We start from the raw sequence: 19,694 nt of genomic DNA, 5'->3' as shown, positions 1-19,694 counted from the left end.
TACATTCAGAAACCACATACAGTAAAACAAGTACAGCCTTATGATCTTCACTCAGAGAAGATGCAAGATGCAAAGATACTAGCAATGACAAGGTCAACAGCTGAGCAGAGACAAAGATGCAACTGTGGCAAAAAAGCGCCCTCCATTTCTCCTTCTCCGCTTGCTGCTTAGAAAGAAATATCAAGATCTGAGCCTGCAAGGGAAAAGAAGCACTTTCAGTTTATTATTGTAAGCCTTGAAAATGGAGCTTTACTGAATGCAAGCACCACTGAGATCTACACCAGATCAGTCAATATCTTCACACACACCCCCTCCCTGGAAAACGTCCTTACTAATCAAAACACATTCTAGTCCAGTTCTATAGGAAACAATCTAATTTTACTTGCCCATAATTAATTTCTGGCTCTCCCAGACAGTGAAAGTCCATTTTCCTACTTCGGAGTAGTTCTGTTTGAAGAATACTGAAACAGATTACAAAAACATTCCTCAAATACAGAACAGACAAGTTGCTGGTACTCATGTGTGGAAGTTCAATTTTTCATTCTTCTCAATTCCTACAACTGCCAAAAGGTATGCAATTTGAATTTCTATTTCAGTATATTGCTCTAATTATATGGTCCGTATCTTCTGCTTACGTAATGATTGTATACTTAGCAGGCAGATGAAGACTAACACACGAGTTGCAGGATGTCAGATTCGGGGCAGGTGGCGGAAGAAACAGATCAGGATACAGAGTATTGTCATAAATCATTTTCACAAAGCAGTCACAAAGAAAGCATTTAACTGAAACTGAGTAATTTAGTGTTGCGTTGGTCTGCCTTCCAGCTGCAAATTAAACTCTAGCACCGAAAGGAATGTACTAAACTGGTTCCAAAATGACCAGATGTGCACACTCAAACACCATTCACACCACTCTGGTGAACAGCTGGAGCCAAGTTTTGACAATGGCAACGCTGCAGTTCAGTACTGATGGACAATATCATCTGAATTATAACCAAGTGATATGCTCCTGCCAAAAAAAAAAAACCAAACTAAAAAAAACCTAGGGACATTGCAGGAACACACTCAGTAGCCAGGGAACAATAATGCTAAATTGAACAGGCAAAATCAGCACTGTCCTCTTACAAAAATACACAGGGATTGAACAGCTATGGAGCATCTACACTACAAAGTCCTAAAAAACTACTATTCAGATGAAACAACAACAAAAACCTCTCTGTCATCCTCCCTTACCATACCTTGTCCCACATCACAGCGTAGTCTCAGAGCACACAAACCGGCTTTCTTTTTAATTAAATTAAATTAAACAAAAATGTTTGTTCTCCAGGAACACACTTTAATGCGCCCCAACTGTAGAAAGGCGCTCACTTTTCAGGCTCGGACCAGAGATAATTTGACATTGCTCTCCACCCTCCAGTAACACGTACATCAAGGACACTGGGACCTTACCAACAGCAGTTTTGCCCTACAGATCCAACCCTAATGAACTGCAGTACTTGCTCATGTATGACAGCACCCCCTCAGGTTGCATCTATCACTTGTGCACAGCTTCCCCTCCCATGCAGATCTGGACTTGGTACAGGAGACCACAGCTCTTGTCAGGCTCGGCAAGAGGTGCTGGTTTCACCTACTTGGCTGCAGCAAGCTGTGGTACATGTTCAGTTCAACTAAAAATATTGCAGCAGTTCCTTCAATACTCACCCTGAATAAGCTCTCTAGAATCTCAGAAGCTGTGCTACACGATATTCAACACCACCATTTCAGAATCACTTCATTGTTTTATTGCTTCCAGAAGTCTGCTCTGTCAAACCTAAACGCAATTTAAAGAGAGAATGACAGAAACTACTACAAATAATAATTTTTAAAGTATCAAATACCTAAAAGTCAAGGTGAAATAAATCACAGTAACTTCAGTCTCTTGTGGCAGACCTTTTACCCCTGACTTCTCATACTTCACATGCACCATTTCTTTGGCACAGACACTGCGCTCTGAACCACGGTCAGCTGTCCAAGCACGGCTGGGGAGCTATGTGGTGGGTGCATAGGGATGTAACCAAAAAAGCAAATTAAAAACTAAATAAAAGACTTCCTTTAGTTTTCTTCAAAAGTAAAACTACTTCTGAGCTTTGAAAACCTATGCTGAGATTTACATTGATTTATCACGTACATGATTACAGTGTATAGTGTATATTCAAGCAGCTTATGCTTTCTGTCAGGTTTCATAGAAAGACAAATCAGATTAGCAGCAGTCACTAGCTAAGCACCCAGAATTAGAGTCTATTGAAATGGCTTTTTTTCTTTAAACTCTTATTTTCCTGCTCATTCGATTTATTTGCTAGCCTAGTCACCTAGAGTTGAAAAAGTGATTCAGACTTGGAAAAAACCCAACCTCGGCCATCCCCTTCACCCAGGGGACCAGTGCCTGCCCCCCAGAGCTTGCCCTGCACACCCCTCCCGTGATCACAAGATTTTTGTGAACCATCCTGCCAAAAGCAGCACACCACCAGCCTGCACCAGACAGCCCGAGTACAAACCATCTAACCTCACAGACCCTGCTGCGGGCAGAAGGCCTCAGGATGCTGTCAGAGGCAGCCGGGAGGTGACAGGAGGGGAGGGGAGGCCAGGCCATGCCCACCCCTGCCCTGGCACCTACAGCTCCCCTGCGCTGCTGAAAGAAGAGAGGCAGGGACCCTGTGGAGGGTGGACAAGCAACAGCTCTCCTGCTTCTCCACCTCCCCAGGAGGGCTCAACACCTCTCCATTTTCTCTCAGACCTGCATCTTCTGGATTCGTGGATCACTGGCAGCACGCAGGTGATCACAGGTAGGTTTAAAACATGGCACACACGTAGTCAAGAGGGATCAGATGCACCTTCCCAGGGAAGTGATGGATTCCCCAATTCTGTACACTTTTAACATTCAGCTGGACAGGGTGCTGGGCCAGCTTGTCTAGACCATGCTTTTGCCAAGAAATGTTGGACCAGGTGATCCTTGTGGTCCCTTCCAACCTAAAATGATCATAACACAGAAATCTAAAAATCTGATTCTAATGAATTATTTCTACTTACTGGCTACACATACACGCCCCTTTTTAAGGTGGGTTTGATACAGTTTTATTTAAACTTGTTTTAGTCAACTAATAAATACTGAAGGTGCTAGAGTGCATTAAAAGGATGTGCTCTTCATTCAAATAAAGCCTGAATTCAAACTGATTTATTGTTTCAAAATAGTCATCCTCTATCTTCTAATAAATAAAGAAACTCAGATTATGTACCTTCTTAGAATAGACCTGTGTGTTGTATGCATAACAAAATCATGTGCAAATTTAGCACAAGGCTATCTATAGCTCAGTCAACATGTTTTAAGTGGCCACTGGAGAACCAACCAAGAAATAAATTTGCAAAGCGATAGCAGCTGCCTGGCAGGGCAAACAGTTCCTGCTGAGGCCTCAGTACCCACAGAACAGGCACCTCCAGAGGAGAGGACAGGAGGTGACTTCAAGCCAGCTCCAGCCTGATCCCATGAACCGACCAACCCTCAGTGGTGGAAACTTTCCAAGTGCCCTCCTGGAGGGCACAGTTCAGTCTGGTTTCATCTGAAAGGAACCCGCTTCTTGTGCTCCAGAACTGCTGTAAAATTTGAGCCAAAGCACAGTGCATGAGGATAAATGAGATTTGCTTCAGAGCCTCATCCCTGGGTCAAAAATAAAACACAAATGCAGAAACACTCACCATCTGTTACGGCCATTTGACTAAGGATTTTCCTTCACTCTCTAAATTTGAAATATTTGAGCCTATACATTGCTCTGGTACAATTTTCACGGTCAAATAATTTTGCCTGCATTTCAGAAGAATTACAAGAAATCCCTTCAGCTTCACAGCTTTCAGTTTGCAGCTTTGCCTGGAGATCCCAGCTCCCGCAAGTCCAGCACAGCTGGCGAGAAGAGACGGCCGCCTCCTCTGTGCCCCCCTCTCTCCTTCCCCATCTCATTAAAGGGTTAGCTTATTTGCACGCTTCTTCACAATTCCTTCCCCTTTGGAATGCAGAACTGGGTGAACACTGCAGGACAGTTCGTTTTAAGAACATATCCTCACTTTCATCAGAAATTTTGCTCTGCGGGTAGACTGAAACAATGTATTGCATTACATTTAGCAGATAAAAACTTTTCAGCTGAGCAAAACCAGTACCTTAATGGTGATTCGCAATCAATAACACTGTTTGACCTAACTAAACCATGATACCAGGGGGTGGGAAGGAGGTCTTCACCTACTGCTTCGTCAATAAGTTAATAACATCTTACCAACAGCACAACAGTACTTCACAGGTTACTTACTTTCAGGTCATGAGATACATTTTCACAAATTTCTTTCAAGGAAAATAATCCTTTGAGCTTGACACTTCCCTTTATCCTTCAGCAAATTAAAAAGAAGAAAAGCATCACAAACTTTAATAGAATACAGTCTTAGCATGTACCTTAAAGTCTGTCAAAGTTTTACCTAGCTACTATGTTCAATAATCTGTACTCCTCACTGCTGCATATCTCCAGCTTGTACATACACAAAAAAAGAAGAACATGTTAGTGTCAAATATTCACATGCTGGTGCCTGGGTTGAAAGTCCTTGTAAATGAGCAATCAAACATTCTGCTGAAAACTGAGCTGCATTCTGTACAAAAAGTTGTGTTGCAGCTACGTTGCAGCCACTGTTAAAAAAAAAAATTAAAAAAATGTATAGATATGTAATCAGATACTCAGGAGTGTGACTAACTTAAAAATTATATCCATCTCTCCTGACAAATCTGACAGCTGTTCTGGAATACATCTTTTCTCCTCTTTTCATCTTTCCTTTCTTCCCCATTTTCACTCTAACAGATGCTTTTATTCTGTTTTGTTTTTTTTTTTTTTGTTTCTCCTCTTCTCTTCAGTGGCAGCGTTGGGGGGAAGGAGGGAGGGAGGAAGCGTAGGGTGCTAATGCACAAAGCAGTGCTTGTTAAAAACTGAACATATCCAGGCAATTTGCCAAATTTAATTCCAAAGACCCCGCTTGTGATTCAATGCTAAAACGGAATATAGCATTGTTCTATCTGTCTGTAGGACACTGTGTCTTCTATGGAAGAGGGGTTAAAAACAAAAGGACAAAAAGCAGCTTGACACTCCCCTCAGCCTCCGAACACACACTTCATTCCAGAAAATACCATATTCATTTGCCTTCAGAGTTGTAAGAAACAAATCAAGCAGAAAAAAAAAAAAGGGATCATTTCACAAATACAATGAAAAAACATTACTGAAGTTCACAGTGGACACAATAAGAGCCAAAAAGTGGTCAAATTCTGCTGCTTTTATCAGACCTGTTACATTCAACGTTCAGATTTGGACCTTGTTACCCTGAAAACTGTTAATTAAGAAGGGATATCAGAAAATACTGTGTCCTTGAGAAAAGTAAAGTGTCAACAAAGCTTCTCAAATTCTTTCAAAACACACTGTGAATCCTGTATTTATTTTGTAAGCAATTGCTACCTGAGGCTAGGGGAGCGGCTGCTCAGGTGACAAACTGCTCATATGTGTAAATCGGTGGCTCTGAAGCTAAGACTGAGATTAGTTTATGAAAGGGGGGAGGGAGAAAGACAAAGAGAGATTACTTACGCTTAAATCTTAATGAGTCATAGTCACACACACACTTTATCTCCTGCAGTTTGCCACATAGCCCAATTTGTCCCAACAGACATTAAACCATAACTCCCAATAATGTTAACAGTGGAAAGGAATACTAAATTGTGAAACGGGCACAATATGAGTTCAAGTTCCGTTTGATTTATGCCACTACTAGCATTATGTACCCAAAATAAAATGCATATACTGACATTCATAGAAGTAATAACAAATTAAACTACATACACAAGTGGCAGGCAGGGATAAATCAGTATTTGACTGATGGGGTCCCTAGCACAAATTTGAACTCACCTCACATTTAGACCATTTTTTCTTTCTTATTCTCATCTGCAAGAATTACATCTTTTCCCATGACCTTCCACTCTTCTGCCACATACAGACTTTCCCAGCTCTGCCACAATCCCCCTGCTCATCGCCTACCTCCTCTCCTCATCAACCCAGGTCACTCTGTCACCAGTTGCACAGGGATTAGCACCTCACAAGGGCTCACAGCAGATGTTCCTCTTTCCTGCTCCAGCTGTGCAGTTTCTGCCTTCATTTGAATGAATCTCAGTCACGTAGCAGAGGCAGAAGCCCCTCCGTCACCTGGATGACCACACAACTCAGCCTTCCCATGCAAGCACAGAAAGCAGCAAGGAGTTCGTTTGCAGCTGGGGCATGCTTCGTATCTCTGATGCTCCAGAGGTGCCAGAGCCACAGAGAGCTCCAAATCAAAAACCTGAACTGGCAATGGGCTTTTCCAGGGTTTTTAGTTCTTTAGTTTTTGTTTGTTTGTTTTTTTCCCTCTTAAAAGATAAAAAAAATGTAAGTCTTTCATATTTAGACAAACATACATGGAAAGGCAGGGAGGAAAGAGAACATGCTGGAAGAGCATTGGAAGGAAACTAAACTGCAGGAAAAAATTGACACTGGTTTCCGAAAGTCAAAGCAATGCCTCTTTCTTCAGCCGGTTTCTTCTTCTAATATTCTGCTTTATGGTTGTAACAAGAGAAAACAGAGACAGGATTTACGAGCCTTTTCAGACATCACTTTTGGAAGGTGCCGACAATACACACTAGTTGAAAATGCTAAGAACAAGTATGAATCAAACCTGTAATTCTAAGTCATGTTTTTTCCACAGAGAAACCTCTTCAGCATCACCCTCTATTTAGGCATCAAAGCATTTTGAAGATAGTAATTACCCATTAAGCATCCAATGAAAGAGAAGTGAGCTAAAAGAATTCAACACATTTGCTCAAAGCCATAAAACCAAGAAACAGGTACAGGTATGACTTAAAATTCACATAAATCACATGACATTTCCCACTACAGCATATTGCCTTAATGAAGAGCTTCGCATTTCACTAAGTCAATACGCTTGTTTCTGTAAAAAACGCACTTAGGAAGATCCTCAAGAACATTTTCAGACTACACTTTCTGTGGTAAAAAACATAATGCTCTCTCAATAATGTTAATGTGCAAAATTGACATTAAAAAGCAAGAGTGACTGAAAGGGCTTTACGGTAACCATACAAATTATTCAGCTGCTACCTAAGACTTGTGCTCCTCAATATTCAATGCATGTCAGATCCACTGACCCTTCTCGTTACTGTTTAGGACACCATGCTCTTGACAATTTTACCTGTTAGGAAAACTTGCACATTGTTTTCTGAGTTTAGTAAAATTACATTATCGTATTTAGTGCCACATTTAATTAAGTTTAAACATCACAACATATGAACCACCTTGCAGCTCTTATGTTCCAAATTCCCACATACCTCTTAAGGAATCAAGCCTTTTGGAAAGTGAAGAGTTAAGAGAGCTGTTGTTCACAAAGTATTCATTTAGAGAGGACATAAGATCTGCATCCTCAAGCATTTTCTTAAAAACCCTGTTTTGTAACAAGGCATTTATTTCCCAACCTGTCACACAAAATAGCCTGGTTCTTCTTCTGTAAGTCTATCGCAGTCTGCTTAAAACAAACTAACTTGTGTTACTTTGGTAAGATGGTGCACTCAAAAGTACTTTTTATGATGTTGACACAGTGCGGTTACCTTGCAGATTAGAAAATCTGCTGCAATGAACTTAGTCTGAAGATAGACAGATACGGCCCTTTCACACTTTGCTGATACAATGTTTTACACAGAGAAAAAACCCAGCAGGACTAGGCCACTATTGCTTATAAGTTGCTGTTTGTTCATTTTTTGTTTTGTTTCTTTGGGTTTTTTTTTCGCTTGGGCACAGGACTGTTCTTTGTATCACCGTTATAACTGTATAATTGAAGAACCCTAAAGAAGTTTCTTACTCAAGCAGGAAAACAAGGGTTTTTCACCATAACCACTTCAATGCTTTAGTCTAATAGCTGCCAGCTCTAGCAATGGCTCCTGTCTCGAAGTTCAGACATAAATGCAGAACTGAGCTTAAGTCCTCTCTGGCTTCCCATCTGAACTGCAGTGGCCATCAGCCAGATACTACAAAGAAAGAGTTGAGAGGTCAAAGAATTTAAATAAGCAGCACAACAAAACAACTTAGCACCTCTGCAGGTAAGTAGTGCCCAGCAAAGGACTGAACAAGCCATACGTGGAATTGCAGGAAACAACAGTTTAGAGAATTTCTTAGCAGGGCACAGTGTCTGTTACTAGTTGCATTTCCATTTTAGGTTGCTTTAAAAGATAAGGCATTCTTTTTGAAACAGTAGTATATCTTAAAATAGAGAAAACCTTTTTCCCCATAGTGTTCCCTATAATTGCTGCATTATAAAAGGACCATATAATTAGGATGAGCTTCAGCTCTAATGACTGATACACAAACCCATGAATCAGTTCCCATTTCCAAATATTTAAACCCTAAGCTTCTATTCACACAGGCACACTCACATAACCAAACCTTCTTTCACCAGAATAGTTTAATTGATGTATATAGTTGTACAGGGTATGACAGGTAAATGACTTCACGGCAGACAGTAAGAAAGCCGAAGTATAAGCACGAAGTGATACCTATCAGCTATTTTTATTTAAAGAACACTTAGAGGGTACATATGCAACAGAAGAATCTATTTATGACCATTTGGGCACCTAGAGAAAAGATGCCATCAATAAAACAGAATGAAGTTGCTTACTTCTGTCTTCTCAAAGGACATATATCTGACAATACAAAGGTATCATAAAATTCTTTCTTTAAAAGAAACTGAACAGTCTCTACAAAGCAACACTGCTGTGTTTATAGTATCACTTTATTTTAAGAAAGGCACAGTTTCTGCCACCTAGCTGCTACATGTAGGTGTATGTACACCTCTATCTACAGGAGCTGTAGCATTTCAGAGATTAAAGTTTATTCACAATTTAACACAGTTTTGAAATAGTACACGTACTACTGCATTAGTTTATACCATTAAATGCACATATAATGGGGGCTACCTATGTAAGAGGAATCAGCCAGTAAGGATGCAGTTAAAGTAAATCTTACCACTTCATTACTAAAAAATTAATTGGTGTTTGGGGTTGTCTTTGCATTTTTACAGAAGACTGAAAAACGCAACTCAGAAAAGCACGACCAGCATGTTCCCTGCAGTTCTGGCAATCAATACAGCACTTCGCAACACATTTGTGACTCTGTCAGAAGCCCTGTTTTCAATTAGGTATAAGCACGTTTAACATATTTTGCAACTATGAAACAGCATAAACTTTGCAATTATACTTAAAAGTTATACCACAGACCAAATTCTTACTTATTACAATGCATTCGATTGCTAGATGGAAAACAGTGGTAACAAGAGAGTTGCACAAAGAAAGCATTCTGTGGTTCTGGAAAGAAAAGTTCCAAGTCAAAGCTTCTAGGCACATTACCCCATTGCTAGCATGAAACATCTGTCAGAAGCCAGTAATCATGCTTTTACATGTTATTTCTATACATAAGCTTAATCACTTTTGTCCAAGTTGCAGCGTACTTCATTTCTGTAAGAGCTATCTTCTACCACAGTAGTGATCTTCAATCTCAATTTCCAAGATCGTGCTCATATCATGACGCGTGTTTTGTAGATCTTATTATAATCAAAAATTGCTTCCTGGATTATCAAATAGCAATGCATATTTCTGTAATTACTTACCTGAAAGATGAAGCTAAGGAAATATTTCATTTGGTCTTCAGATGCAACGTGCCCGCCAAACCAAAATTATTCCAAGTCATGCTTTATGAAAAACCCCAAACCATTTTTTTCCTACTTCTAAGTCTAATAGAAAATATTACTTTTCCTGTCTGCTAAAGCAAGAAAGCATTTGCAGTGGCAGTAAAATTGTGTAAATTTTTTGTATCAGGAATAGTGTGGACATCAGGACTAGGGGAACAATCGTCCGCCTGTACTTGGCACTGGTGAGGCTGCACCTTGAATCCTGTGTTCAGTTTTGGGCCCCTCACTACAGGAAAGACACTGAGGTGCTGGAGAGAGTTCAGAGAAGGGCGATGAAGCTGGTGAGGGGCCTGGAGCACAAGTCTGATGAGGAGCAGCTGAGGGAACTGGGGCTGTTCAGCCTGGAGAAAAGGAGGCTGAGGGGAGACCTGATTGCTCTCTGCAACTACCTGAAAGGAGGTTGTAGCATGGAGGGGGTTGGTCTCTTCTCCCAAGTAGCAAGCGACAGGACATGAGGAGATGGCCTCAAGTTGTGCCAGGGAAGGGTTTAGATTGGATATTAGGAAAAATTTCTTCACAGAAAGGGTTATCAAGCCAAGCAATGGAAAGGGCTGCCCAGGGAAGTGGTTGAGTCACCATCCCTGGAGAGATTTAAAAGATACATAAATGAGATTCTTACGGACATGGTTTAGAGGTAGACTTGGCAGTGTTAGGTTAACAGCTGGACTCAATCTTAAAGGTCTTTTCCAGCCTAACCAATTCTATGATTCTAAAACACTGCTGCAGAGTCTCAAATAAGCTAAATTTTAAACGTTGTGTGTGGGTATTTTCCAAACTGTCTTTTTAACACAAACATGCACATACTGACCTTGGTGTAGCAGGCTAATTACAAGTTCTACAGCCAAGCACACTTAGTATTGCCTCTCGAGCTCTTAAGACTGTTTGCCAACGCATCTAGGGACCAGCATATATACATCAGTGCATTTCTGAACTGGGACAAAATTTCGTATTAACAAGCATGTGCCACAAACAGATTGCACCCTGAGACACCGTTCCCCTTTGAGAATAAGCGTGCATTTGGTTCCACAATTTGGCCGCCTTTTTTTTTTTTTCAACTTCCATTTATACCCGCTGCCTCTCTGCAGGTTGCCATATATGACAGATTATCCATGTCAGAGTGATCTTTCCAAAGTGATCTTCATTACTTTTAAAACTATTTGTATTTGGAAGTTTCAGGAGAAAGGCATCCACTAGTGTAATATTTTGCTGAAAACGAACCTCCAAAAATAATTAATGTTTTTATTTTTTGATCTCTTCAACCAAAACAAGGCAAAACTAAGTTCAATCTCCTGTTCTTTGCAACATTAAAGCAACATCACCTGGCTCTAGAACAGGATGGGATAACACATGGTCTACGGCAGAGAATATATAATCAACTTAGACAAGAAAGTCTAAAGCCTCCAGCATACCTGCCATCCCATTAACTATATTCATTAGAGACCAAACAGGTGGCAGCAGCAAGATTTGAAAAAAACCCAATTCCTTAATGTGAAATAACCTAACACCTATAGAAGCTGTACAGTGCGGAAGAAATATGTTAAATTATTCATAGTGCCATAAATTAATTGCGCTTCCAATTTTTGAGACAGCTTTATTGGAATTGTGCACCTTGTTGTAAAAATGCTGCACAAAGCGTGAAAGGAAATTCTCTTCTTCCTTCTAAAAGAAGTTTTGAGGACTGTGCCTAGATCCTCATTGACAGCTGGTTGTACCAGACCGCCAAAACCATGGTGGTGAAATGATGCTCTAACAGTAGCTATAGGCAGCTGCTCTTCCCTCACTGTGGTAACTTCCAAACTGTTTTAAGTAAAGGGCAGATGTTGTGCATGACCCAATTGAACACACACTTTTATTTTGTTATGGCTTTGGGGAAGGAAGAGAGCACTGCACAGAGAATTCAGCGTTGATTAAAAAGCACTAACATTTGGCTGAACAAAACCCAATTTAGCCCCCTGGGCCTGTCTGACCCACTAACCACTGCTTCCTAACTGCTCTGTTATGACAAAGTTTGCCTGAAAAATGCAGAGCTTGCAGAGAAAAAAAAGGAAAAAAAAAAAGTCAGTTTTGCAACATTTCCTTAATGACACTACTGTGAAAATCCCAGTTCCCCCACCCTCAAATTTATTGTTTTTAAATTAAACATTTGTAACAAAGACATAACAACTAATGGAGCCTCTTCAGTGACCAAACAGGGAATGCAAGGAAGCACCAGACAGACATACTACATCGCTCAAATACAGACAATAAATTTATAAGAAGATCTTGTTTCACTACAGGGAAAAGCTAGAGGAAGAAACACAGAGTATTTTGAGATTTTTAAAATGTACCATCCCTACGTCATGGGACAAATCTTTTCCTCCACGCACTCTATGTAAACAGATATCACCTACCAAAAAACTATACTCATTTTGTTTCCCATTTTCTTTCAGATATGCTTCCTTAAAACACGGGTCTTTCACGCGTGTTATGGGCTTGGGGTTTATGCTTTCCTATGGACCTGTAACAGATCTAGGCTTACTTTTCCCAAAGCAAGAGCAAAGCTACTTGCATCATGCATGAAGAGAGAGGCGTGCTAGCTGCACTGGAACTGCCTCTTGCAACACCATCACCAAATTTGTCAAGGTCTGGTATCAAACTTAAGTCGCACTGCTAAAACATGCATGAAAAAAAATATCTTCTATAATGAAAACAAAAAAAAGGTAGATTTCTATTCATCACTATGAAGGAGGGAAAATTTGAAATAAGTACCAGCCACTAGTTGCTCAGAAACCAAACAGTAAACAAAAGCCTCCAAAGTAATAGCTGGTCTAATGATTTTTCCAGCATTAATGGACAACAACAAACAATGGCTGGACAGGAGCAGGACCTGAGAGCGAAGATTTTGTGGTGCTTAAGAACCAGATGCCCGTGGCTCTCCCAAGGACACTGATCCACCTCCTGCATAGAAAGTAAGGAGACAGCAGAGAGACTCTCTCTGTAGAGTGTGGGACATCTTACACGTGGCAAAAGTTAATGATACCTTGCAAAAATGTGATTCTTAGAAAGGGAGAAGGGACTGTCATGTTTAGAGTTCAGCAACACTTAATCATTTTACAGGACCAAATAAAATTATGGTTAGTGACCTTTAATTTCTCAGGCTTTCCAAAAATAAATTAGAACTTCAGAGGAAAAAACATGGAAGAAGAGCACAGCTCAAAACACAGCCTCTCTGTACAAGTCATATATTTGTTTTCCCTTCCAATTGGTCCCAAGCTGAGGGGATGTCCAATATGAGCCTTCAGACTAAGAACTGGTTTCATTTCATAGCAGAGAAAATTCAGAGGGAAAAAAAAAAACCACAACAGTATACCACAATGTACATTTCAAACATTTTTTTTTCCCACAAAAGACATTTCCATTTCTTATGAGAGAAAGGCCTTTCTAGTATAAGTATCCTGCTTGTCTGGATGAAAAAATTAAAAAAAAATAATAATAATCCTACTGTTTTTTGTTCTTTTGCCAACATCAACTTCTTAAACTCTGTAAAAACAAATAATGGTGAAAAAAAGAAGCATATTCGCTCCATCACCAGAGGTCACAGACATGGAAGACCTTCACAGTATCATAGTATGTTTGGGATTGGAAGGGACCTCAGAAGATCATGTAGTCCAATTCCCCTGCTGGAGCAGGAACGCCTAGGTGAGGTCGCACAGGAATGTGTCCAGGCGGGCTTTGAATGTCTCCAGGGAAGGAGACTCCACAACCTCCCTGGGCAGCCTGTTCCAGTGCTCTGTCACCCTCACTGAGAAGTTTTTTCTCAAATTTAAGTGGAACCTCTTGTGTTCCAGCTTGATCCCATTACCCCTTGTCCTATCATTGTCTGCCACTGAGAAGAGCCCAGCTCCATCCTCATGGCACTCACCTTTTATATATTTATAGACATTAATAAGGTCCCCCCTTAGCCTCCTCTTCTCCAAACTAAAGAGACCCAGCTCCCTCAGCCTTTCTTCATAAGGGAGATGCTCCACTCCCTTAATCATCTTTGTTGCCCTACGCTGGACTCTCTCCAGCAGTTCCCTGTCCTTCTTGAACTGAGGGGGCCAGAACTGGACACAGTATTCCACATGGGGTCTCACCAGGGCAGAGTAGAGGGCAAGGAGGACCTCTCTCGATCTACTAACCACCCCCCTTCTAATACACCTGAGGATGCCATTGGCCTTCCTGGCCACAAGGGCACAGTGCTGGCTCATGGTCATCCTGTTGTCCACCAGGACCCCCAGGTCCCTTTCCCCTACGCTTCTTTCTAATAGGTCATTCCCCAGCCTATACTGGAACCTGGGCTTGTTCCTGCCCAGATGCAGGACTCTACACTTCCCCTTGTTAAATTTCATCAGGTTATTCCCCACCCAACTCTCCAGCCTGTCCAGGTCCCGCTGGATGGCAGCACAGCCTTCTGGCGTGTCAGCCACTCCTCCCAGCTCAGTGTCATCAGCAAACTTGCTGATAGTACACTCAGTTCCCTCGTCTAAATCGTTAATGAATATATTGAATAATATTGGCCCCAGTACTAACCTTACCACATCACTGTACTGCAGAGCAGAACAAGACAGGGCATCAGGCACCCAGGCACTATACTGGAGAAGAATTTGGGAAATCATTTCAGCAGCCCCCAGTGGATCCTGTCTGAAAAATGCATTGGAAAACAAGTAGCACAGCTATAACATGAGAGACGCTGAAACTAGGGCTACACAATTGTGACCCGATGATAAGACAACCTGATGCAAAATGCTTTTTTTGAAAAGCTTTCCTGCAATTTTTTGGTGCTTACCCATGTTCACAGTTTAATGTCCCCAAAAAGAAGGCTTGAAGGTACTCTTTAAAAAATAGTGTTTTCTGCATGCCAAAGAAAAAAAAAATAGGTATGTCTTCTAGATCATGTGAAAGAGAACGATAATCCAGGGACTCGGCACTCAAATTGACATAGATTCCACGGTTTGAGACGAAAACGCTCCCGTACTCTTTTTTTTTTTCCTGAAGTTCCCGCACACATACAAAACGCAATGCCTTTAAAGCCCAAAGGACTTCAACATTAATGAAATAACTTCGAGCAGTCTGATTCTGTTAAATAAATACTTCTGATGACGATGAGAACAGCAATCACTACAGTTATGTATGCAGTAAAGTCACCTTCTCACTCCCATGGTCCTGGCTTTCCGGAGTTGGGCTGACACCAGACCCTGGCAGCCATCAGCAAGTTCTCCTGTGGGCACCGCACCCCTTACAGAGTCCCACCAAGGCTTGTGGTATGCGTTAGCCAAGCCCTTGTTTTCTCTAGAGACACGAGTGGTCTCATCTAAACAGATGCCACCCTAAGCAGATGTTACTGAGCTCATGGAGTGGCAGTGGAACAATTTAGCAAAGCCGAATACTGTTAGAGCTAATCATTGGGCCCTAATTCAAACCAGGTTTCTTCTAAAAGCAGTTCAGTTTCATTTTAATTACTATGCAGGTTTTTTCTCTTGCCATAAGCAAAACGGGATCACATCAGAACCGCGGCAAGCACTTGTGAGGCAGGAAGCTGCTGCGCTTGTCCCGTGAGCATCATGACCTGCATTAATTACTATGTAGTGCTGCACATTTCCTTAAATCACCTCCCGTGCATCCATTCCTGGCCTCACATCCAGGGTCACCATAGCTATGAGGGAAACAAAAGATGGTGGTGAAGCTTGCTGGAGCCACTGCCCTCCCTCTCCCACATGCATCCACAGGGGCACAGCTGCCAGGGCTAACATTTGGGAAGGTATTTCCTTGTGCAAACTCCCACTGTGCACAGTACAGGCAAGCCCACTGTGGTGGTTGCACACACCCTGATGAGATCAGGAGCCTTCAACAGGGCAGTTGACGGCTCTTTAGCACCTTTTGTGCCCCACTGTGCCTGTCCCCATGTACACACCTAGGGTGGTGCCAAGGTGCTGACAGTCACATCTTCCCCCACCCCAGGCCACGGTGACTTCACCTCTGCCTGGCTGTGAGGGAGGATGGGTGGGACCTTCCATCAACAGACAGGGTCCTCAACAAAGGAGGTTTCCAGAGAAATAGAGGTTTCTGGACCACATTATAATGCCCACAGCCAGATCTGACCAGGCTACAAAATGGAGCTCCTGATGAAGACCCCCTTTGCATGGTCTTCTGGGAGCAATGGGTCTGTGAACTGGAGCCCTCTCCTTACACTGGGATGCCATCTAAGGAGACTTCACAGGACTGAGCCCCCTCACTTCCTCTTTGATGCATGATTTTTCTTCTGGATATATCCTTGAGCAAGCCCTTGCCCACCCCACGCAACTGATTATTTTCTGCTGGGTACCCCTGAGTGAAAGAGGCCTCTAGGTCTGGGGTTTTTTTGTGAGTGGATCATAACTATTCTTATGTGGTTGTACAACAATAATTTCCTCAACTGGTATCCAAACCTGTGTTTTATGTTGTCAGAGTGCTACATGATTTGGTTAAACCCTGTTTCTAATTGGTTTATTGGCTTAACTGTTCTGGCTATAATAAAATCTGTTTGGAGCTCATTGTCTGCCTAAATTGACTTTTGGGGTACCTCTGTGACACCCACACACAGCTTCATGAAAAAACAGAAGGAGACAGAGCTCCCATGTAAACCTGGAAATGAAAGTCTGCATGCTAGTGTGCGAGAGATCAAGTTAATAGCCAGTTTAAGGTCACATGAACAGGTTACTATATGAAATCTGATAGGAAAGAAGCTGTACAGCCCAGCCAGACCACCACCAGACATCCACACTGAACAGCTTTTGCCCTAGTGCATGCAAGGGCGTTGTGATCACCCTCAGATATAAAGCCACCCAGTCCACAGGGCTTATCACAAATAAGTGTATGCCAGCAGTATACACAAAGTCATGGAGGACCCTCCTATCCAATGTTGCTGTTACATCTGAAAAAAAGTCTTTTCCCTTGCATTCCACAAACAACAAAACAAAGGAAAAAGAGACACCACGTGAAAAAAAGAAAGCTTGCCTTGTTTCACACTAAGCCCAGAAAGGCCACAAAAGCATCACCTCCAAAACCCATTGTGCAAAGGATCACAGATGCTCAAGCCATGCTTCGCACTGCAGTCACAAAAGTCCTGAATGATGCTGGTCTCCCACACACGGGACACTGAGAGTGGGCACAGCGCTAAGAGCAGCTGTAATCCTGCTCTCCTCCTCTCAGGCTTCATGTTTTGTATCATTAACTTCAGTGCTTAAGAGAAACACAGCTGACTTGGCAGGTCATGCTCAAGGAAGAAAGGCGATTTCTGAAATAATAAGTGCAAAAGCTTCTTAAAAGCCATGATGACCTAGGGGAAGGATTTTAAATTAATTGACACTATCTTCTAGCAGGAAGCACCAGCATGGTACATCCTGAGTGTTGTGGGAGGCCTGGGATGCAGGCTATCACTGGCATGCTCTTCCCAGCTGCCCCTTTCAGGACAAAGCAGGACATGCAGTAGCTGCCAAGCCTGAAGGCTTTGAGAGCCACAGCTGCAGCCATGTCTGCCACCAAAGAGTGAAGGTTCCTGCGACAAGTCCACTCGTGACTATGGAAGTCATCTGAGTACCCAACTGCAAAAGCCTGAATGTCTCTGGGACCACACGTAGCAGCTCAGGATCAATTAAGTTTTGGGATACTGTGATTTTGTCTGACAGAAGAAAATAAACTATTAAAATGACAAATAAATGCAAATTCCACAAGGCCAAGTGTAAAGTCCTGCACCTGGGTCAGGGCAATCCCAAACATCAATACAGGCCAGGCAACGAGTGGATTGAGAGCAGCCCTGTTGAGAAGGACTTGAAGGTGTCAGTTGATGAGAAGCTCAACATGAGCTGGCAATGTGTGCTTGCAGCCCAAAAATCCAGCCATACCCTGGGCTGCATCAAAAGGAACGTGGCCAGCAGGTCAAGAGAGGTGATTCTTCCCCTCTACTCTGCTCTGGTGAGACTCCACCTGGAGTACTACATCCAGCTCTAGAGCCCCCAACATAAGAACATGGACCTGTTGGAGTAAGTCCAGAGGAAGCCACCAAGATGATCAGAGGGCTGCAGAACATCTCCTATGAAGACAGGCTGAGAGATTTGAGGTTCAGCCTGGAGAAGGCTCCAGGGAGACCTTCTAGCAGCTTTCCAGTACCTAAAGGGGACCTACAAGACAGCTGGAGAGGGAATCTTTACAAAGGCATGTAGTGACAGGACAAGAGGTAATGGCTTTAAACTAAAGTGGGTAGATTTAGTGTAGATAGAAGGACAAAATTCTTCCCCATAAGGGTGGCGAGGCGCTGGAACAGGCTTTGCAGAGAAGTTGTGGATGCCCCATCCCTGGAAGTGTTTAGGGCCAGGGTGGATGGGGCTTTAAGCAAGTTGGTCTAGTAGAAGGTGTCCCTGCCCATGGCAGGGGGGATGGAACGAGATGATCTTTAAGGTCCCTTCCAACCTGAACCATTCTATGATTATATTATTTATCTCCTTTGTTTAAACTTGGGTAGAGAGAAGAAATCTCTCTCTGCAGAGATCTAATAAGTAGATACAAATGCAAAGCACAAATGTTGGAGCAATGAAGCATATGCCACGAAAAGCTTGACATATTTTCTGAGTAAGGCAATAGAAAACACTTACTTTATTTACAAGGTACAGGACCTAAGATGATGGACATTTCACACATACAGAAGAAGACAGACTCCTGACCATGTGGGAAGTGGGCACAGCAGTCACGCTCACAAATGAGTATGGAAAGAAAAAGGCATGCTTCCCTCCTACTAATCTTACCATCCTCTTCTCTAAAAAACAAAGGGTTAAGGATCAAGTATTTTAAGAAGTATTACAGTAGACAAGAACTGAAGCAGGCATGATGGCATTTTTTGAATCCCTAAACCCGCCATATACTACAGGAAAGCAGAAGGAATGCTTTGGAAACTCACATTTTGGCTGGATAACTGCTTCTCCTCTTCTGCATCTTCTTACAAAGTCCATATAAGACCCTCCTCAGGAGTCCTGCACAGGGACCCATTTAGCACGCCAGAGGAAGAACTAATGAACAGAGATACCACCTTTCCAAACAGCTGGTAATGTTTGTGTCTGGGGTTTTTTGTGTGTATATGGTCTTTTGGTTTTTTGGGGTGTTCTGTTTTTCAGAAACACAGGTATTGTTTCCATTCTCATCCCCCAGTTGAACCCTAATGACTGTGCTGCAAACAAGAAGTATTCCTCATTCTCTAACTCATTTGAACAGAATTCTTTCTAAGAGGGTAGATGAACTTCAGAAAGTAGGTTACCAGCATATTGACCAATTTGGCAAGTACCTCTACATACAAAAAATAGCAATGCTAGGATCACCTAACCAAGCATGAAACATAATCGTTTCATCAAATAAACACATTTTGTAAGGGAAAGAAGTAGCTATTTCACATGTGCCATGCCCTCCTGTCACCGTAGAAGCAGAAAGCCAAGCCTCCAACTTCCCTCCAGTAAAGTACTTAGTTTTGCTTTAAGGGTGTGTCTCCTGACTTTCTGGGTTTTTTAAAGCTGTTTCTCCCAATGTCCCCACTGTTCCCTACCTCCAGCAGAAGAACATTACTTAGTTTGAAACAGATACAAGCCAGCAGCTCTCACAGAGAGACGTGGTCCATGGAGAACACACCTACACCTGCCCAGTGCATCATCAGATGGTGTCACAGCCCAGCTCACCACACGTGCTCCTGGCCACCAACTCAGGGAGAAAGCCCTCAATGGGGGATCAAGTGCTCACAGAAATAAGGGAGGCAAGGAAACACCTATCCACTCACATACCTCTGCCCGTAAAACCTGGCAGAAAACTGCTTAGAGGATGATGGA

General features: G+C 42.3%; 1 protein-coding gene across 4 annotated transcripts in view; it reads right to left on the bottom strand.

Annotated features, from left to right (window-relative positions):
• The window catches only part of GPM6B (glycoprotein M6B), a 112,528-nt gene that overhangs the window by 83,694 nt on the left and 9,140 nt on the right, over positions 1–19,694 (bottom strand). Inside the window, exon 2 of one of the 4 annotated variants that reach the window (XM_071812849.1) lies at positions 1,702–1,810. The exons of 2 other annotated variants lie outside the window; for them this stretch is intronic. Coding sequence is in view for 1 of the 2 variants with exons in the window: in XM_071812842.1 (XP_071668943.1) it covers positions 387–390 (4 nt within the window). In the remaining variant the exon portion in view is untranslated. Of the gene's footprint in view, positions 1–386; positions 409–1,701; positions 1,811–19,694 lie in introns of those variants that run through there. One more of the 4 variants, XM_071812842.1, reaches the window with a different exon arrangement.

Source organism: Patagioenas fasciata, chromosome 1 (genome assembly GCF_037038585.1).
Source record: "Patagioenas fasciata isolate bPatFas1 chromosome 1, bPatFas1.hap1, whole genome shotgun sequence".
NCBI classification, from domain to species: domain Eukaryota; kingdom Metazoa; phylum Chordata; class Aves; order Columbiformes; family Columbidae; genus Patagioenas; species Patagioenas fasciata.
This window is presented reverse-complemented; position numbering and strand designations above follow the sequence as displayed.